A 22,082-nucleotide genomic window follows, 5' to 3' on the forward strand; every position below is an offset into this window, starting at 1 on the left:
CTCACTACTTAGGCCAAAGAATTTGAGATTTGGGCTCCCTGGCCCTGCACTCAGAGCCTCTGGGAAGCAAGGAGACCCAAAGGGACAGACCCCAGGCCTGGCCCTGGACTCCTGCATCTCCCCCTACCCAGAGGTGTATTCCACAGTTCTCCACTCCAAGTTTAGTTTCAGGGACCCCAGCAGGTGGCGTTCTTTGCTGAGCCTCACATGTGAGCCTGGGATAGTGGTGGGATGTAAAGTGCTGGAAGTCTTTCAGAAAATTCAGGCTTTTCTCAAACTCTCTGACCATCCAGTGCCCTCCCTGGTTCACCCACCCTGTGGAAGGTGGGAATCCACTTTTCGATGTCCTGTGTGACTTTCCCTGCAGACTGGGCTCTCCTGCAGGAGATGCTTTCACATGCTTCTTTAAAAGCACCTGTTCCTCAGACTTAGATCAGCTGTGAAAACAGGCTTCTTCAAGTCAGTGTGCGAGCTCCCCCTCCCAGCTCAGAGCTGCAACACCATAGGATCCTCCAGCCCCAGTGCTGGGTGAGTCCCCCAAAGGACTTAGAGCAAAGTGCCCCTTCTGAGAAGTGACCTTAGAACAGAAGGTTCAGAAGTGACAGTCAACCCCCAAGTGCTTCTTCCAGGAGAAAGCAACCAGCTCTCCCTTTGAAACAGTGGTGGCTCCCACATGACCCAGTTCTGTGATTGGAGAAGATTTTCTGGTACTTTGTTGCCCAGTCACAGTGGGGATACATTCTTGATCCATGCTCATTCCTACAAGAAAAGGTCCTCCTCCCCACCCAGGCCTTGAGGTGAACCCAGGTACTTAAAGATCAACGGACCAGAGAGAACAGAATGCAGTCCAGGGGAGAGGAGAGGCCAGAATGATCTTAAAGCAGAGAAAAGCCCCATATCGGCCATCTAACAACTTTAGGGTTTGTGCAGATTGTGTACTTCAGAACCTTAAGGTCACATTTTCTGATAACACTTTTAGGAGAAGCAGAAGTCTACTGTGGGTGGGATTGTCCCAAGCAGGGAGGGGATCTGACTCTGCAGGCCTGGCCACCCTCTGTTTTCTCCTGAAAGTAACTGTTGGTCAGCTGTAAATCTGAAGTAAGAATTGTTTTTTAATTTATTTAATACTTAATAATAATTCTTTGGTTTCCGGGCAAACATCCCCTCCCCCCTCCCCTTCCTTATGGGTGTTCCCCTCCCAACCCTCCCCCCATTGCCACCCTCCCCCCAACAGTCTAGTTCACTGGGGGTTCAGTCTTAGCAGGACCCAGGGCTTCCCCTTCCACTGGTGCTCTTACTAGGATATTCATTGCTACCTATGAGGTCAGAGTCCAGGGTCAGTCCATGTATAGTCTTTAGGTAGTGGCTTAGTCCCTGGAAGCTCTGGTTGCTTGGCGTTGTTGTACATATGGGGTCTCGAGCCCCTTCAAGCTCTTCCAGTTCTTTCTCTGATTCCTTCAACGGGGGTCCTATTCTCAGTTCAGTGGTTTGCTGCTGGCATTCGCCTCTGTATTTGCTGTATTCTGGCTGTGTCTCTCAGGAGCGATCTACATCCGGCTCCTGTCAGTCTGCACTTCTTTGCTTCATCCATCTTGTCTAATTGGGTGGCTGTATATGTATGGGCTACATGTGGGGCAGGCTCTGAATGGGTGTTCCTTCAGTCTCTGTTTTAATCTTTGCCTCTCTCTTCCCTGCCAAGGGTATTCTTGTTCCCCTTTTAGAGAAGGAGTGAAGCATTCACATTTTGATCATCCGTCTTGAGTTTCATTTGTTCTAGGCATCTAGGGTAATTCAAGCATTTGGGCTAATAGCCACTTATCAGTGAGTGCATACCATGTATGTCTTTCTGTGATTGGGTTACCTCACTCAGGATGATATTTTCCAGTTCCAGTGAGAATTGTTTTTTGTCAACTCAAACGGATGATATTTCAAGTCTCACACACTATGTGACTTTACACACAGGGGACTTGAACTTACTTCTAGAGAAGTGACTATGGGCCGTCAGAGGGAAACCATTCTTGACTTTAGCATTCTGTTTGTATAACAGTCTACAGGGACTGGCTTCCTGGACAGACATGTTCAAGCAGACTCACATTGTGATGGGGGAAACCTGAGGCAAGAAATGTCCTGGGGACAGTGATTTCAGATTGTGCCTTTAGCCGGGAATCTCTGTTGTCATTAAGGCCTGCTAAATCATGTAACTAGTTCAGGGCATCTCTGCTCTAACAACTGTTCCGGGTTCTCCTGAGAAGAAGGCCTTACTTTAAAAGTTTATCACAGAGCAATGTTTCTCAACCTGTGGGTCACGACCCCTTCCCAGGCCCTTTTTTTCTGATACTTTGCCTATCAGATATGTTGCATATTATGACTTACAAGAACAGCAATATTAGTTACAAAGTCGTAATGAAATACTTTTATGGTGGGGGTGACCACAGCATGAAGTGCTGTATTAAAGCGTTTCATCATTAGGAGTGATTTGAGCCACTGCCATAGAAGCTGACACATGGGAGCAGACTCCTCAGCTGAGTAGAGACCCACGACAAGGGATACCGTGTCACACCCTAGAACCCAGAGGCAGAAACTACCCCAGGAGTCTGTGGGTCACCTTGTCTTAAATTCTTCCAGGGTCAAGAATAGCATTGGTCATCTCAGCAGAATCAGCTTGCACAGCCCACATCAGGCCCATGGCTTCCCTTTACAGAGCAGGATGTGGGTCTAAGTGACAGTCAGTGAGACTGAGGGGACCCTGATAACCATTTGCTTTGAGCTGTGGTTTCTTCACCTGTAAAATGGGGGTGTTTCTGCTGAATTGGGTTGTTGTGCAGATTAACAGAACATACAACCTGCTCAGTGTCTGCCTGGCATGGACCCTGCTGGTTAAATGGAAGTTGTCCGAGGTGATGCATTTAAAAGAAGAATCTCTAGCCCCATAGTGTTAGATGCCGGGTTGTGGGGAGCGGGTGTGGCGGCCATCCCAAGATGGTGCCCGGGACAGCTGCCAAGTCTTATGACTAGCACCTGACTTCCTCATACAACCAAAAGTAAGCCACGCCCATCGTGAGAGCTGCGCAGGCGCACCATGACACAAGATCAGGCCATTTGGCGTGGACCTATGAACTGAGACTATGTAGACTGGACTGATGGGGCGTGGTTACTGTTTTTTTAGTAGGGAGTGTCCTTGGGGGTAGAAGATTGCTGCTTGCATGCAGAAAGAAAGGTTCCTGAATAAACTACTTTGAGAAGAACTTCGTGGTGTCTCTCCTATCTGCAGGACGGAGACGGAGACGACACCGGTGCCATACAGGTATTGTAAGCATTTTGTGACTCTACGACCACCTCAGATTAAACCCGAAGGCTCTTGTTTAAAATTAAAAAAAAAAAAGAATCAAGTATAAATTACTAATATGAAAAAATCATAATCAGAATTGAGGTAATTCCTGTGAAGACATTTAGTTTTTCATTATTTTCTCCTTGAGGACTTCTCAATTGTCTTTCCAAAATGTGATGGCCACACAAATGGTTCCCAGCGGGTGTGATCTCTCTGTCCATGGGCCTTCCCAAAAGCTGCAGAGCCAATGTGTTGTTTTACAACACAAAATTCCAGACATTAAGTTTACCAATGAAGTCTCAGGAATCAGATGCTGAAGTCAAGTAAAGCTCCCAACTGTCCTTCCTAATTCACTGACCTCTCAGAAGAAGAGCATTCCTGTTCCCTCTGCACACTTTCTTAAAAATCCTTCAATTCAAAGACTTTCCATTGCATTAGTCATCTTCATTTCCTTTCAAGATATGCCTTGATCTCCTCTGGACCTAAGTGCACGTTTTACCTTTGCAATGAAGGTGTGTAGTAGGTGAGTCATATGGTAATAAAGTCCATGTTTGCAGTAAACAAACAACTTTTTCTTTAAATGTCTGTGCCATGGCAATGCTATACCACACACTAGTTTTTCACTAAATAATACATTCATAGAGATCACCGTGTGATCTAATATTTTGTAACATAACTTAGTAATGTTCTCTCTATTATAGAAATCAAGTTCTCTCATGTGTATTCTGGTCTTTTTCTGTCATGTCTGAGTACATCATCATGGGAATCACAAGGAACATCAAACCTGGGCTTTTGAAACTGTTGCATGTGGCCAACCGGGAACCAAAACCACCCAGGAGACTACTGATACTTGACACACATCAATTCCCCTCCCTATTTTCATATAGTTTATGGGAAGAGGTCACCATTGCTGACCATGTCTCATTATCCAACCTGCTACTAAATGGAAGAGTTGGGGTAAAGGAGGTCACCCACAAAGCACAAAACACCCATCTCAGATAAACATGTATGGTTTATTGAATCCAAACATCAATGAATTTCAGGACACAATTAAATGTCGAAACCTAAGGATAATAGATAGAGAAGAGAATTAAGATGTCTAGTTCATAGGTCCAGTAAACACCTTCAACAAATCATAGCAGAAAACTTCCATAAGGTAAAGAAAGAAAAGACCATAAAGGTACAACAAGCTTACAGAACATCAAATTAATTATACCAGAAAGAATTCCTGCATTCACACAATAATTAAAACACTAAATGCACAGATCAAAGAAAGAACATTAATAGGTGTAAGGTATTGAAGAGTTAAATTTCAAAAAGTCAGTCACAAACAAAGTCCTGACATGCCTAAGAGATTTTGAGATAGGGTTCACTGACCCGGCTATCAGCCCCCAAGGACACTGGCCATCTGAAGCCACCCTTTCCCCTTCCTTCACTCCCTGAGGATTAGTCATCCCCCTGCTGAGTGAGATGAGTCACCCTACACACATTGCTGAGATGCTAGATTACACGTATTCTCTGCTGATGTAACTCCGCGACAAAAGTAACTGTGCACCATTTGAATCAGCCAATCATGTGTAACCACGCGAAATCCCCTGGCTTTCCCTATATAAACCCCTGCCTTTAGAGGCTCAAGGACGGCTCCATGAGATACATGTCGGCCCGAGATCTCTTTAATAAAGCTACCTCTTGTTGTTACATCAAGATCGGCTACTCGTGTTTCCTGGGGCACGCCATCCCGAGACTGGAGCAAGAGTCTCCCCAAATTTGGGGTTCTTTCGGTATAAATATCCAGTAACAAAAAAATTCAGACGTATCTGAATTACACCAGACTTCACAACAGAGACTCTAAAGGTCAGAAAATCTTGGGCAGATGTAATGCAGACGCAGGCTCCTATATCCAGCATAATCCTCAACCACCATAAATGGAGAAACCAAGATATTTCTTGTCAAAACCAAATTTAATGAATAATTTTTTTTCCGGAGCGGAGGACCGAGCCAAGGGCCTTGAGCTTGCCAGGCAAGCGTTCTACCACTCAGCTAAATACCCAACCCTACAAAACCAAATATAAACAATACTTTTCTCTAAGAAAGCACAACAGAGGATAATAGGAGGAAAACTCCAAGACAATGAGCTAAACTATAACCAAGAAAAACCAAGAAATTAATCATCTCTCAATAATTTCAAAAAAGAGAAGCACACAAACATAATTTCACCTACAACCAGAAAAAGAAGAAAATGCAGCAATCATTGGCTTTAATATCTGATCAGATCGTCTTTCCCTAATCCCCAAGCTCCTAGGGGCCAAACTGCCAGCCAAAGTGTATGCAAGGATGCTCTATGGTTAAAGGTGAGGCCTATTGCCCCACCAAACACAGATCCTAGAGGAGTGAGGTGGGGATGGATATGTGTGGGTGCAGGAGCACTGTCACATAGGCAAAGCTGAGCAGAAATGGAATGTAAGGTATGATGAGGGGAGTGTGGAAAGTAGGAAAATATTTGAAATGTAAATAAATAAAATAACCGATTAATAATAAATAGCCAAAAACAAAATAACAAGTAAAAAGGTAAATAAAAATTAAACCAAACCAACCAAACAAACAAACAAAAATCCCTGTAGTGTATTGGCCTAATGCTGCTTGTATTTTAATGCTAATTTGTAGAACTCAAGACTGGTTAACCCCAAATAACTGACCCTGCTCCCAGTTAACTGTGATTATAAAGAAGCCAACAGCCAACAGCAGCACAGCAGACAGATGGGGGAGGTGAGCTTTGAGGGCTTTGCTAGAGAGGATCATGAGGAGGGAAGAAGGAAGAAGAAGCTGCCAGAGAATAAAGGAAGAACATGTGTGATGGAGAGGAGAGAGGAAGAGGACAGCAGCCATGGTTAAGGGAGAGGAGTGCCTGGTCCTGAGGGCTGTCCAAGGGGAACAAAGAGCAGCCAAGATGCTACACAGTAGTAAGAGCAGCTCTCAGGCGAGCAGAGATCAGCAGAGACCCCAGACCAATAAGCTACGCAAGCATAACTCCATCCAAACTCCCTCTCAATATCCGTGTCCTCCATGGGCCTGGCCTTAGCGTGTGTCCTGTGTCAGCACATGTGTCTGTCTCAGCTGACATCACTCTGCCCATCAGCCCGAGTCCAAGGAAACAGTGAGAAACTACACAGCCCACCAGAAGGGTTTTTGCTGTGGTTCTATGAAGTCCCAACAAATGCAGCTCAATTACAGAATGCAAGGCAGACCAATGCATGTGTGTCCTTAGTGCAGAACCCTTCATCACGTGTCCCTTCACATGCGTGCTTTAGCAGAACATCCTTTTACCTGTGTCTGCTTCAGTGAAACGTTCCTTCACACATCTGCCTTAGCCTTTCACCTGTGTCCACTTCAGGGAACCACTCCTTCAGGTGTAGAATTTCTCAAGATTAGCAAACCGCATACAGAACATTCAGAACAAAGCAAGGTGTGTGGTCAGCATGTCCTTGAGCCAAGTCCCTTCTCCTCGTCAGTGATGGCAGGCGTGTTACAGCAACAATATGAAATGGCTGGCAGACATGGAACAAAATGGCAAAGGCATTCTGGGGGATGTCAGACCATACCAGCCAGCAGGTCAACTGAATTTTTAAGTTTTGATGTTACAAGTGAATATACTTGACCTTCAAACACTGAGAGAGCCCATTATAATATGAACTATATGAACTAGGTCAAGACCACCTCTAGGGCAAAGGCCCTCAGCCTGGGGGTCGTGACCCACACAGGGTCTCCTATCAGATAGTTTACACTACAATAAAGATTCATTACAGTAGCAAATTTACAGTTGTGAAGTAGCAACAAAATAATTTTGTAGTTGGGGTCACCACAGCATGAGGAACTGTTCTAAAGGGTTGAGGCCATAGGAAGGTTGAGAAACACTGCTCTAGGAATTTATGTTTTCTTTCTCTTTCATATTTTTCAGACAGAATCTCAAATTGTAGCCAAGATTGGCTTGGCTTGGAACATGTGTGTAGTTCATGCTGGCATCAGACTTATGGCAATTCTCCTGCTTCAGCCTCCTACTCAGGAGCCTACCAGGGTGAGATCACAACCACGGGTAATGTGATTGCTGTTCTTGGCTGTCAACTTGAGTGTACCTGGAATTAACTAATGCCAAATGGCTTGATGCCCTGTGAGGGGGAGATCTCTCTCTCTCTCTCTCTCTCTCTCTCTCTCTCTCTCTCTCTCTCTGTCTCTCTCTCTCTTACTCTCTCTCCTTCCTTCTTTCTGTTTTCCTCTCTTCAACCCCCTCCTCTTGGTCCTCCTCCTCTTCTTTGTTTTTTTTTGAGACAGGGTTTCCCTGTGTAGCTCTGGCTGTCCTGGAATTCATTTTGTAGACCAGGCTGGCCTTGAACTCAGAGATCCACCTGCCTCTACCTCCTGGATGCTGAGGCTAAAGGCATAAGCACCATTGTATTTTTTTTCTTAATTAAATTTTCTGAAGCAAGAAGACCTACTTGTAATCCAAATCTTGGAGATCAGAAGATAAATCTTTAATTCAGATCTTTTGAGATGGAAAGGCCCACCTCTAATGTGGACCACACCTTCTTTTTTCTTTTTATTTTTTTCATCTTTATTAACTTGAGTATTTCTTATTTACATTTCGATTGTTATTCCCCTTCCCGATTTCCAGGCCAACATCCCTCAACCCTTTCCCCTCCCCTTCTATTTGTGTGTTCCCCTCCCCATCCTTCCCCCATTAGCGCCCTCCCCCCAACAATCATGTTCACTGGGGGTTCAGTCTTGGCAGGACCAAGGGTTTCCCCTTCCACTGGTGCTCTTACTAGGCTATTCATTGGTACGTATGAACTTGGAGTCCAGGGTCAGTCCATGTATAGTCTTTGGGTAGTGGCTTAGTCCCTGGAAGCTCTGGTTGGTTGGAATTGTTGTTCATATGGGGTCTTAACCCCCTTCAAGCTCTTCCAGTCCTTTCTCTGATTACTTCAACGGGGGCCCGGTTCTCAGATCAGTGGTTTAATGATGGCATTCAGCTACATATTTGCCGTATTCTGGCTGTGTCTCTCAGGAGAGATCTACATCCAGTTCCTGTCGGCTTGCACTTCTTTGCTTCATCCATCTTATCTAATATCTGTATAGGTATGGGCCACATGTGGGGCAGGCTCTGAATGGGTGTTCCTTCTGCCTCTGTTCTAAACTTTGCCTCCCTATTCCCTGCCAAGGGTATTCTTGTTCCCCTTTTAAAGAAGGAGTAAAGCATTCCATTTTGGTCATCCTTCTTGATTTTCATGTGTTCTGTGCATCTGGGGTAATTCAAGCATTTGTGCTAATATCCACTTATCAATGAGTGCATACCATGTGTGCTTTTCTGTGATTGGGTTACCTCACTCAGGATGATATTTTCCAGTTCCATCCATTTGCCTATGAATTTCATAAAGTCATTGTTTTTGATAGCTGAGTAATATTCCATTGTGTAGATGTACCACATTTTCTGTATCCATTCCTCTGTTGAAGGGCATCTGGGTTCTTTCCAGCTTCTAGCTATTATAAATAAGGCTGCTATGAACATAGTGGAGCATGTGTCTTTGTTATATGTTGGGGCATCTTTTGGTTATATGCCCAAGAGAGGTATAGCTGGATCCTCAGGTAGTTCAATGTCCAATTTTCTGAGGAATCTCCAGACTGATTTCCAGAATTGTTGTACCAGTCTGCAATCCCACCAACAATGGAGGAGTGTTCCTCTTTCTCCACATCCTTGCCAGCATTTGCTGTCACCTTAGTTTTTGATCTTAGCCATTCTGACTGGTGTGAGGTGAAATCTCAGGGTTGTTTTGATTTGCATTTCCCTTGTGACTAAAGATGTTGAACATTTCTTTCGGTGTTTCTCAGCCATTCGGCATTCCTCAGCTGTGAATTCTTTGTTTAGCTCTGAGCCCCATTTTTTAAATAGTGTTATTTGTCTCCGTGAGGTCTAACTTCTTGAGTTCTTTGTATATTTTGGATATAAGCCCTCTATCTGTTGTAGGATTGGTAAAGATCTTTACCCAATCCATTGGTTGTTGTTTAGACCACACCTTCTGCTGGCTCATATCAAGGACATGGAAGAAGGAAGTTTGCTTTATTAATTCGCCTACTTCTTCAGGATTACTGCATGTACTGAAGACCAGCTTAAATATCCAGCCTTATGGACAAAACCGTTGGAGTCCAGGGGTTGCCCCATAAACCACACAAACTCTGACCTCACTTAGACAGGGATGGTTTATTGAATGCCCACCCTAAGACTGATCATCAGAGACATAGCTGAGAATTTGTCAGGCTACGACCCTGGACATTTTTCTATGTCAGTTTATAAAGACTAAAACTGTGAGGTCATAGGCAGGTGCTGGAAGGGCTGTCTGGTTGTCAGCCCTGACTCAAGCCATTTTAGACAACAACGGTTCATACTAACTTTTTATCTGTTTAAAGATTTATTTATTTATATATAAGTACACTGTAGCTGTCTGCAGACACACCAGAAGAGGGCATCAGGTCTCATTACAGATGGTTGTGAGCCACCACGTGGTTGCTGGGATTTGAACTCAGGACCTCCGGAAGAGCAGTCAGTGCTCTTAACCATGGAGCCATCACTGCAGCCCTCATATTGACCTTTAATTTTATTGGTCCTACATGAAGCTTATAATTATGAAATTTAAGATTAAGAAACCTCACAACATAAAGAACTTCCTTCCAGTGGTTCCGGAATGGGTGGGTGGGGGAGCACCCTCGAAGAGGCTGGGGAAGGAGGTGGAATGCAGGGTTATTGTAGGGGAAACTGGAGAGGGGGTTAACATTTGAAATGCAAATAAACAAAATAACCAATAAAAAAAAACATACACAAGTTATGTGATCATTCCTGACCCTGCTCTGAGTTAAATTATTTTCAGACAATCATGACAGACAGACATAGTACAGCAAGAATATGAACTATCTGGCAGGCATGGAACAAAATGGCTACAGCTATGCTAGGGGGATTGTCTTCAACAGGGGCAACTACTGCAATTTGGACCTTCCATTCCTTGTTGAATTAGCTGTACCACAGCCTATACACCATTCTAATAAATTTTCTTTCTCTATATACAGTCATTCTAGGAGGGATGATTGGTTATGCATTGTTAAATGCAATGCTGATCATTAAACCCCATCACTTCCACAGCAATATGTAAGTTACTGAACAACTGAACAAAAATTAAAATTTACTGCATTTATTGCGTGTGTCAGCAAGCATAGGGAACACTTGGCTGCTTACATCTCTTGGTCTCTATAGAGTAGTGGGAGAACTGAGACCCACTGAGGAGGTCTCTTAAGCATAGACCAAATTCCTTGCAGTGACACTGGATTCCAGGCTTGTTGTCCTGTTTAGGCCTCATTGTGGTCTATGTACATACACTCTATGCATTCTCCCCATGCAGGTTCACATGGACTGAATTCAGAAAGGTGGGGATGGCAGAAAGATGCATGGTTAAATAGCCCACCAGGTTCACATTGTATCAGCTTGATTTAATCTAAGGACAAAGAAGTGGAGTTTCTCTGATGGCTTTCTTCTAAACCCTTGAAAGGATCACTGGGGTTTGACCTCAGTACTTCATACTTCTTGCTGGGTCAGCGAAACTCAAGGAAACTTGAGATTGCCATAGGCACAGTATTATGCTAGATATACTGAGTAGGTGATACTAAGATGTTCAGATGGTCATACCCATTTGCATGAGTTCTTAATGTACACCTAAGGTAAGAGAGATCAAGGTCTTCAGAATAGGAAGATCATTTCCAGTTCTTTTCTACAGTTCCAGTCTGAAAGACTGGTAGGGAGAGAATGGTAGATAATCGAGAATTGGTGGATGATGCTTTGAATGCAGGGTGGGTTTCTGTGCTGGTTTAGACAGGGTCTCAAGTATCCCATGTTGCCCTCTTCCTAGCTGGCCAGGTTCACTTTGAGCTCAGATAAACCTGCTTCTACTTTCCAGTAGACAGTCTTACAAGAGTGGCCTCCAGGGACTGTGAGGACAGCATTAGCCTTTGACAGTTGAGGTGTGTAACCCACAACTATAGTTTTGTTATAGCCACTTTGTTCCATGTCTACCAGCTATTTCAGATTGTTGCTGTCTATGCCTGACAATCACGGACACAGAAAAATAACCTGATAGAGAGCAAGGACATGGTGATCACATCCTTTCCTGTTCTGTATGTTCTGGATGAGGCTTGTTAAAATTCCAATATTGCAGAAAGCTTTATATAGGACCCATCACATTAAGCATCACTGTGCACTGTTCTATCTAAAATGGCCTAATCAGAACTGACCACCAGATCACACTTCCTGCAATCCTCATATGAGAAGCTTGAGCTTTTTGTTTTGACTTTTTTCTTTCTTTCTTATTTTTTGCTGTATAAGTTGAGAGGAAGATATTTGGGGCCATGGATCTGCCCCCAAAATCTGGGGTATGGATCTGATCAATCAGTGTTGGTGTGTGCACTCAATACAGTATCCATTTTTGTACTGTGACAGATACTTTTGTGTTTGTGGGGAAGCCCATGACCCAGAGCACAAGTGCTGGGTCCTTGCTCTATCCACGTAGTGATGTGTATAGCCTCGTCCTACACCTTTATCTGCACCCCCTATATCTCTTGACTATTTTATTTTTTTGATAGAAGCTCAGCTTCTGATAGAAGGCCTGTCAGCAGTGCTCCTTTGGCGACATTAGCGCAGAGATGAGAACCCCACAAGCAGCATGAGGTTCCCTTCATTGGTGGCTCCAATATTGCACTTTCCTCTGCCAACTGGTCTCCACACTGTTCCTAGCACCATAAAGACTTCAACTCTTTCAACTAAGGAATTTTCTGGCAATTGTCAATTGCTAAGCACATGACTTCATGAGTGTTCCCCTAACACACACGCATGTTGTAACCTACCATGCAGACTACTTCTTGATGTGATATAAAGCACCTGTACATAATGAGACAGGAGAACTTTTGACTGCATATTCAATCTGGTGTGAAATCTCCGGAAGTTTTAATGGCTAACATTGGTGAATGAGGACAATTTGAGTTAGGATGAGACATTTTGGGGCAAGATATGGAAGGAAACATTCATTTAGATGCATAAGAATTACTAAGGTTTTTATAATCAAGCCTTGAGGAAAATTTTGCTTTGGAAGCAGGAGATGCTCAGTGGCTCTGCCCCAGGAAAGTCTCCTGGAAAGGGCACCTCAGCTTATGCTCAGTACAGGGAGAACATTACCAGGGAGGCAAAGTCTGCTCCCCATGACATCAGCTGTCCCTTCTTGGACATTCTATTGTCTCCTAGAGAGTTCTGGCATCCTCTGTGATGTCACCAGTGTTGTAGTGACGACCAGTGCCCTAGTTTCTCTCAGTCTGAGTCTGGCGGTTACAAGCTAAGACATGTTTTCCCGTCTTCGCAAGCATTTTCGGAGGGGGAATGTCGATTCTGGAGAGACTAAAGTGAAGGAGTCTAGCCTTTCGTCTCAAAGTAATGATGGACAAAGACAGCACTTCTGGGGAATGTTGAGTAAGTTCTGGGCAGTGTATTTTGAGCTTCCTGCCAGGGGGGCTGCAGGCTTAAGCTGACCTTTCTAGCAATGGGCCACAACAACTGGAGCATCTGAAAAGGAATTGAATTTCCATGAATATCACAATTCCTGAAAGTCAGGATTTCAGAACTTTAGTTTCCCCATCCCCACTGGGAGGATATGGTAAGGCCAATGCTATTATTCTGTGAACTTCTGGTCTTTACTTTTACAGTGCATTTGTTATGTTACATTGTATAATAACACCATCAGGAGTCATGGAGGGTCCTCCTTTTCTGTGTTAGACAGGGCAGCAATGTACTTCACTATCATTGCTTCTTTAAATACAGTGGATATCTGACAGTAGGAACAGGGGGAGAATTGTGCTCCAGGCAATAACCTTATGTTCTTAGACCTCCTCTGATTTCTTCTAACTGGCAGGGTCATCGTTAGCTTTATATATTAGAGGTTGTGTGTTACAAACATGTTTCTAAAATACCAAAAGTATTTGGAACATGTGGACCAAGATTCATCCTGTAACCTATTGGAACTTCTCGGGCATTTGGTATTTCAAATAGGGGAACTGATAAGTCTGTTGACCATGTCCTCCATGGAAATGTGTTTTTAATCCAAAGTTGTTGGCCTAGAGTATCAGGGTAGGACATCTGAGTGTCTCCAATCACTCAAGTCTTGTGGGTGGTGAATTTATCATCTGATTTCGAACCCACAGGGGTGAGGGTCCTGAAACCAAGCTGTACCCTGTTCAGCTGATGATAATCCTGGAGAAGCCATCTCCGTGGTCCATGTAAGCACCTGATGTCCGGCATAGGGCACACCTGGCTGCTTACATCTCTTGGTCTCTATAGAGTAGTGGGAGAACTGAGATCCACTGATGAGGCCTCTTAAGCATAGACCAATCGCCTAGCAGTGACACTGGGTTCCAGGCTTGTTCTCCTGTTTAGGCCTAACTGTGGTCTATGTACACTCTATGCATTCTCCCCATGCAGGTTCACTTGTGTTCTTCTACCTACAGACGCTGGGAGAGAAACATCATCCCCTGGCACTGACCTAAGCGAGAATCAGGCCAAGAAGGAAAAGGAGAAGCTGATTAAAGAGCTGCAGCTCATTACCGAGGAGAGAAATGACCTGAGAGATCGCCTGAGGTTTCTGACAGAGAGATCCATGAAGAACAGGTATGAATTGCTCCAAATGCTCTTGTTTCATTCCTGGGTCTGCAAGGTCACCTTCTTCTTATCCTATTAAGGTTTTGGGTTCTAGAAAGCTGTGCCTCCCTAACCACCCTGTGCTAAACCTCACCTCCCATATAGAGGAGATTCAGAACCTTGACCCTTCCTGAGGAGCAAGATGGAAAATGGACTCATCTGCTTCAATTTATTGAAAAGCAGATCTTGTGGTCTGAATGAAGAATTCGGGGATAAAGTCAGGGAGAGTGAGTGTCTAGTGTGCATTTGCAAAGCCCTTGACAGATGGTGGCTTTGCAAGATTGTAATTGCAGTGAGTTTATGGTGAGTCTCTGTACTTGCTAGGCAGGGGACTCAGTGCTGGAAGATCCAGGCAGCAGCCCGAGGGGCCTGTTCCCAAACTGTTCATCTCAATGCTTGACTAGAAGGTCTCAGGCTCAGGCCTGTTTGTTATTGTCTGTGTGTCTTGCACTCTGAGACAGCAATGGTGCATGCATTTCTCCTGGTTCTCACAGTGCTCTCTGTTTCCATATTTGTTTTTCTCTTTCTCTGATTCTCTTAACTTTTCTCTTTTTTTTTTGTGGGTGTGTCTCAGTCTGTGAGTCTGTGTGTGCATACATCCAAATGCATATGCACAACTTTTAAATGTTTATATTTCCCTCCACACCTGGAATCTAGGGGTCTATGTCTTAGCCTGAGTATTTACCTGTAACACTTTCATGGTCATGTGAATGCTTTGTTCTGGGAGCCCCACTGTCAACAGCACAGTTCTTTGCCTATGTGGCCACGATTGTCTGTACATTTGTATTCCTTGTGCAGATTATAATTTTGTGTTGATATGTGGTCTCTTGTCAAAACAGGAGAAAAGAAATCACCGGTTTCTGGGTGTGTTGGGGTGGGGGAGCATGGAGAGGTGTGGCCTAGGCTCTCGATAGCTTAACTGGCTTGACTGCAGATTTCCTCTTGGTTGAACAAAGGGAGCCAGGGAAGCCTCCATCTGGATGCCGAGATTCTGGTGTCCTGGACACAGAAAAACACGTTTCTGAAGCTGAAGAAGATCCCAATATGTACAATTCAGAAGGTGTCCTTCCAGGACTGGGGTAGTACAGGACCCACCCTGAGCTCATATATTCCTAAATGCTGATGTTCATTGGATTCTATCATTCGGGGCCAGGCCACACTTCAGGCCAAATCCATATTATGAAGACCTGGAGAGAATGGAGGAGGCGGTCATGTCAATTCTGCACAACTTAGAGATGGAGAACACTGAGATCCATGAGAACAGCCATAAGCTGAAGAAGGAGATTACCTTCTCTAGGTAAGTCCTGGTCAGAAAGCCTATCACCTGTGGAATGGCCATTTCTGACTTTCTTTGTTCTGGATTGGACGGTCTTCAGCTCTGGTTCTATCTCTTGTGCTGTTTACACATCAGTGTGCCAGGGTCATTAGGACTCAGTTTTCAGTTCCACAAAAGACTGTTACTCATCCCAGGATTGTCTAGGCATCTTCAGAAGGCTCTAGATAGAACAGCAGTGATTGAAGTCAGCAGAAGGTTATTAGGCTGACCTGGACCTATGGTGTCATACCAGGTTTTACAAAACTCAGTGTGTGGACCACATGGTTAGCATGACCTTCTCTTGGTTCTACTGACCTCCTTTGAGGCTGTTTGCCCACTACTAATTGATGTTGCCCCCATGCATTGGGCTTTCATGGATAGTTGTAGATCCATGTTCTTTTTGAGAGATGTGGACACTAATAGGTGCTCGGGCCAAACAAACAATTTATTCTTCCCGGAATTTACTCTTTGTGGTTTGTGCAGCAGCCTTATATGTATCGAAATGAATTCTATTAAGTCTTCATGGGTATCTGGGTCCTGGTGGAGTTAGTGGCACTCGGGAGTGGGAATGGGAGAAAGGGGCAGCATGATCTTACTATGCAGACTGTATTTCCAGAAACCTGCTCAGCCAGCTCCTGATGGAGAACACATGTAGGAAGAAGTTGGTCCCACTGAAGCAGGAGAGCAAGGAGGTACATCTTGATTGTGCACTGAACCAGAAATATTTGGTTGACTTCAACAAGAAAGATAAAGACCAGCAACGTCCAGACCCAGCATCATCTGGTAGGGTTGAGCAGCTGTGTTAGCTTAAAAATATCTGATAAAGTTTGCCAATTTGATACATCTTTGCTCTCTCCTACCACCTTTCTAATTTACACTCACAACCATCCAACCACCTCATGTAATGGAATTGTTCATTGCTCTGCCTATGCACAAGTATTCTGGGAAGTCAACCACTTTTCAGAAACTGAATTATTTTGCAAGTATATTTGTCTGCTCTTTTTGAAGCTGCAGTATAGAAATGGTGACAGATTAATAACATACCTCATTATTGCATATCCACGTGATAGATTGGATGCTCTGTAGAGTTTTGAACAAGTTCTTGGTTCTTTGACAAATGACACTCTGTGGTCATGTGACTTCTTGTGTGGGAAGCACCTTTGCGGGATAAGAACAAAATGCAAATGTCAAATTAGAACTTGTCATTGGTTTTAACCTTGGTGACATATGGACATCTACTTTCTTCCTGCAACCCAATGAGGTTCCTTCCATTGCCCTGTTCTTGGTTTGCACTGGTATAAGTCTGGGTCCCATATTGGCAGCCCATATTACTTTGAGGCTCTCTGGAGATTTTGCCCTTCCCAAAGAGTAGCAACAATGATATCAGTTAAAAGGTCCATGTTGACTGTCCAATAGAACTGAGATGGTAGAAGGCAGCCTTCCGACAGCTGCCTTGCATTTCACCACCAAATCAGTGTCTGAAAAACTGCCTTCCTCTCCCAGGTCTCAGAAAGTGCAAGAGAGCTGGAATTGGACACACACCAGTAAGAGAGCTTCCTGAAGAATAAGTTGCTTTCTCAGGAGTCCCTGATGACAAACATCCTGAACGGTAACAAATTTTTTGGATGAGTATTCTTCCTCAGAGTTAATTTGTCATTGCTTAGAGACCCTAAATTTATATAACACTAAGCCAGCCTGACTGATTGAGGTCTTACTTTCTTCTCAGAAAACAGCACTTGAGAGACAACTTGGGGGACCTCCTTTCATTATGTGTGCAAGAGGAGAAACAGCAATACATCTGTGCTTCTAAATGTTCGTTAAGAATATGCTGTTTAGAAATATTTTTGTTATGATTTTAATTGAAATTTTCTTTTTGTTGTTTCATATTTATATGTTCTTGTTACTGTTTTTATGTTTTCAAATATTTTTAAATATTTTAATTTATTTGTTTTAATCCTGTTTTGTTGTAAAAATGAATTCCTTATGAATAAAAATTGAATTCTATCTCTTGACTCTTAAGACCATCATTCTTATTCAAGGGTTCTGTCCCCTCCTGTGGACTTAGAACTGACAGGTGGAGATGGATCTCTGCATGTTCCATGGATCCTGGGCTAATAAGTGAATTCAAAGTCACCAAGGGGTACCCAGTGTGACAGTGTCTTTTGTGTGGAAAATGTGGCTGTTTCTCGGACACACACTTTATGAAGTAATCACTGACATGCTTTACCCAATTGTTAGGGTCCATGTGGTTCTTCTGAGAGAGTAGCAGATGCTCTATCCTGTGAGTCATCACCACAGCTCCTGCAGGTGCTTTTGTCCTTCCACATCATGTACTGTATTAGGTGGACAGGATCACCTCCAATCAAATAGAGAGATCTCAGGAGATGTGTATTCACAGGAAATTTACTGAGCTGTGCATGCTCAATGTGTTAGCCTGCCAGCCATCCCTACAGGGCTCTGGTGTTACCACTCCTCATTGTGGGTCAGGATCATCCTCCAGCACCACTTAGTGTCCATATTAGAGCAGATCTTTCACCTATTATCAATGATGACCATATGTATTCTGCACATCTGACAAAATACAGAATAGAAATTAGCTTCCTGTTGGCCAGATTGGCATAATGAGTTTTTTGATTGTTAGCATGAAAATTATTTTAATCTAGGCAGTTTAGGGAAGAACCTCAAGGACACCCATAGTGAATGCAGCCTGCAGCTGTGAACACAGGTTTCTGTTGGAGAGCAGGCCTGTGCAGGCCCAGAACCTAGGTGGGACAGTTCAAGCTACCCTTTTTCCATGGCCAATCTGGATCATATTGAGAATGTATTTTTTCCAGGTGACTGATTTCCAATTTATGGAATTGAACTAACTTACTGAGAGTGGAGGTGACTCAGAGAGTTAAAGTACACAAGGACCAATCCAGTATGTCCACAAAAGCTTGCTGTCACCCCAGGGCTTTTAAAAGCTCAGCAGCTAGAGAAGCAATGTAGTATTTGGTTATTCTCATGCTTAGGTCTAGTCATTCATTATAAGCTGACCATGACACAAATAGAGTCATCTGTGTCACAATAGAAGCTAGTTGTAACTAGATTCACCCCCACACTATCACATCACTACCGTATTTGAGGTTCTCAGTTACTATCTAAGAACCTGGAAGAGGCCTGGGTCTTGCTACACAAACTCATAATTTATGTCTTCATGACACTGTGTGCTTTGTTCTGTTGATGCTACCATTGGCATACAATACCTTGGATACTTTGTGCTGACATCTGTCACATGAGACAATAGTTCATGCCATGCCTAACCTGCATAAACTGTCCTTAGAGTACGGTGTAGTCAGAGGGTCCTTTTTTTTCTCTCTGAATTTTCAAAATATTTCCAGTCTTCAGACAAGTCTTCAGCCATTGTCCAGTGCCTGTCTTGAGATGTCCACCTTTTCAGCTGAGTGTCTTCATCCAGGCTGCTCTGTAATTCTGTAGAAGATTAATAGGGTTCCAGCCCTAGGATTTAATTCAGTGTGATTGTACTTTCCAAACATGCTCAAAGCCCTACATTCCACCATAGCCTGTGTGCTTTAGAGATAGAAAATAAAGAACCACATTGCACTTGATATTTCTCCTCCAACAAAAGGAGAGCCTGCATAGGGCCTTTAAGTAACTCTAAGTCCCAGCTTCTGCATAACTCCCTTCATCGACTCCATTATTGGTGTATTTTCATTACTGCTCACTTTATTTTTGGTGTGCAAAGAATGTGTACCATGTCAGTAAAGTGTGTGTGTGTGTGTGTGAGAGAGAGAGAGAGAGAGAGAGAGAGAGTGAGAGAGAGAGAGAGAGAGAGAGAGAGAGAGAGAGTTTGTGTTTGTGTTTCTGTGCAGGTGTTTGTGTATGTTCATCCATGAACTCACTATCAATTTTCATAAAATGACTTAGAAGACTGTAATGAAAACTGTCGAGGTGCATGCAGACGTGTGTTACTAGTGTCCCACGGCACCTGGCAGGTAACACTGAAATGGTGGTCTACTATAATACAGCCTAAAAACAGGCTGTGGATGGTTTACACAGAGATTGTGACATCATCACCACTAGAGAGAGCAGCAAAAGCTTCATTTATCACATGCTGCTGTTACCAAGATGAGGCAAAGCCTTATCCTACAGAGAGTCTGGTATGATTTGATGGCAGGAAATAAACTTAGTACTAAAATCATTCAATTACAAACAAAGAGGATAATACAAAGAGTCATAAGATTATTCTCATAAGAAAATAGATAGTATTTAAACGATGCCACTACAAAAATTAAAAAATATATATGAGGGCCACTAGGCTTTAATGCAGCCTTTCTACCAGATGTTTAATGATGACCTAATAACAATAGTGCTTCAATTATTCCTCTGATTTGAAAGAGAAGGAACATTGCCAAACCCCTTCTCTGAGTTTCTCTTTTTACCTAGAATACCTGAGTCTGTTGCTTCTTCCATTGTCACCCCATCAATAGAGCTGCAGGGCGAGTCTGTCCAGCCCCAGAGTCTTTCTGCCAGCTGACAGGGCTGGGTTTTGCTCTGCTTGCCCCTGCTCCTGCCCCCGCCCCTGCTCTTGCCCCTGCCCACGCCCCCGCCTCACACCCGCACTCGACAACGCCTCCGACCCATCCCCCCCTCCCAGTCCCACCACCGCCCTCGACTCAGACCCGTCCCAACCCCCGCCCCCAGCCTGCCCTCGCCCCTACCCTGCCCCCGCCCCGCCCCCCCACACCCATCCTCTCCTTCGCCCCCTCCCCCCGGCCTCCGCCCTCGCCGCCGCTGCTTGCGTTGCTACCATTCCGTCTTCAACTCCCCTGTCGACCCCACCGCCACTGCTGCTACCTTCTCCCACTTCTTCAGCCCAAGACTTTTGAGATCCCGGCTTGCAGCGCTCTGCACTAGGAGGCTAAAGGAGGTGAGGAGAGCCTAAGGGACAGACCCCAGGCCTGGCCCCAGAGACTTGTGTCTCCCCCTCCCTGGAAGTGCTTTCCCGCAGTTCTCCATTCTGGGTTCAGTTTGTGGGGACCCCAGCAGGTGGCAGGCTTTGCTGATCCTCAGGTGTTAGTCTGGGACAGTGGTGGGACTTATGGTTGAGGGAAGTCTTTCAGGCAAATGCAGGCTTTTCTCAAACTCTTGGACCATCTGGTGCCCTCCCTGGGGTCACAGGACCTGTGGACATTGGGAAGCCACTTTTCCCTGTCCTGTGTGACTTTCCCTGCAGAGTGAGCTCTCCTGCAGGAGATACTCTCACATGCTTCTTTAAAAGCACCTGCTCCTCAGATCCAGATCAGTTGTGAAAACAGGCTTCTCCCTGTCAGTGTGCCAGCTCCCCCTCCCAGCTCAGAGCTGCCACACCTAAGGAGCCTCCAGCCCCAGTACTGGTTGGGTCTCATGGAGGAGTTAGAGCAAAGTGCCCCTTCTGAGAAGTGACTCAGAACAGGAGGTTCCTACAACCCAATGAGGTCTCTTCCAGTTGCCCTGTTCTTGGTTTGCACTGGTATAATTCTGAGTCCCAGATTGGCAGCCTACATTGCTGTGAGGGTTGCTGGAGATTTTGCCCTGCCCACAGAACAGAAGATTCAGAAGAAAGGCCAGTTTGGCATAATGAATTCTTTTGATAGATGGCAACAAAATTATCTTAATCTAAGCAGTTTAGGGAGGAACCTCAAGAGCATCCATAGTGAATGCAGCCTGCAGCTGTGAACACACGTTTCTTTTGGAGAGCAGGCCTGTGCAAGCCCAGGACCTAGGTGGGACAGTTCAAGCTGCCCTTTTTCCATGGCCAATCTGTGTTTGTATTGAGAAAGTATTTTTTTTCCAGTTGACTGATTTCCAACTTATGGAATGGAACTGACTTACTCAGAGTGGGGTTGACTTAGAGAGTTAAAGTACAGAAGGAATAATCCAGATGTCCACAAAAGCTTGCTGTCACACCAGGGCTTTTAAAAGCTCAGCAGCTAGAGAAGCAATGTAGTATTTGGTTATTCTCATGCTTAGGTCTAGTCATTCATTATAAGCTGACCATGACACAAAAAGAGTCATCTGTGTCACAATAGAAGCTAGTTGTAACTAGACTTATACCACATTATCACATTATTACTATATTTGAGGTTCTCAGGTATGATCTTAGAAACTAGAAGAGGCCTGGTTCTTGCTACATATAGTCATATTCTATATCTTCACAGCACTGTGTGATTTGTTCTGTTAATGCTACCATTGGCATACAATACCTAGGATATTTTGTGCTGACATCTGTGACATGAGACAATAGTTCATGTCATCCCTTACCTGAATAAACTGTCCTTAGAGTACAGTGTAGTCGGAGGGGCCTTCTTTTCCTCTGAGATAGCCAAACATTTCCAGTCTTCATACAAGTCTGTCAGCCATTGTCCAGTGCCTGTCTTGAGATGTCCACATTGTCAGCTGGGAGTCTTCATCCAGCCTGCCCTGTAATTCTGTAGAACATTAATAGGGTTCCAGCCCTAGGAATTAATTCAGTGTTCTAGTACTTGCCAAATATGCTCAAAAACTAGTTTCCACCCTAGCTCTGTGTGCTATACAGAAAGAAAATAAAGAACCCCATTGCACTTGAAGTTTAGCCTCCAACAGAAGGAGAGCCTGCACAGGGCCTTTAAATAACTCTAAGCCCCAGC

General features: G+C 44.2%; 1 protein-coding gene and 1 long non-coding RNA gene across 5 annotated transcripts in view; one reads left to right on the forward strand and one right to left on the reverse strand.

Annotated features, from left to right (window-relative positions):
* LOC147999228 (disks large homolog 5-like) overlaps positions 1 to 17,418 on the forward strand; it is a 144,176-nt gene extending 126,758 nt beyond the window's left edge. For 2 of the 4 annotated variants that reach the window (XM_087596298.1, XM_087596296.1), the window contains exons 3-6: positions 15,253 to 15,396; positions 16,031 to 16,197; positions 16,918 to 17,023; positions 17,141 to 17,418. In XM_087596298.1, coding sequence (XP_087452424.1) covers positions 15,253 to 15,396; positions 16,031 to 16,197; positions 16,918 to 16,982 — 376 coding nt within the window. In that variant the 3' untranslated portion in view covers positions 16,983 to 17,023; positions 17,141 to 17,418. Of the gene's footprint in view, positions 1 to 13,909; positions 14,070 to 15,045; positions 15,160 to 15,252; positions 15,397 to 16,030; positions 16,198 to 16,917; positions 17,024 to 17,140 lie in introns of those variants that run through there. The other 2 variants (XM_087596295.1, XM_087596299.1) reach the window with 2 other exon arrangements.
* On the reverse strand, positions 12,341 to 18,885 carry LOC147999232 (uncharacterized). Its single transcript, XR_015643926.1, has 3 exons — positions 18,718 to 18,885; positions 16,459 to 16,572; positions 12,341 to 12,971 (listed from the first exon to the last, which is right to left on the reverse strand). It is a non-coding gene; the product is annotated as an uncharacterized LOC147999232 (long non-coding RNA).
* Positions 18,886 to 22,082: the final 3,197 nt, after the last annotated feature.

The sequence above is a fragment of the Rattus norvegicus genome, chromosome 19 (assembly GCF_021556685.1).
Source record: "Rattus norvegicus strain SHRSP/BbbUtx chromosome 19, alternate assembly SHRSP_T2T, whole genome shotgun sequence".
In the NCBI taxonomy this organism is placed as follows: domain Eukaryota; kingdom Metazoa; phylum Chordata; class Mammalia; order Rodentia; family Muridae; genus Rattus; species Rattus norvegicus.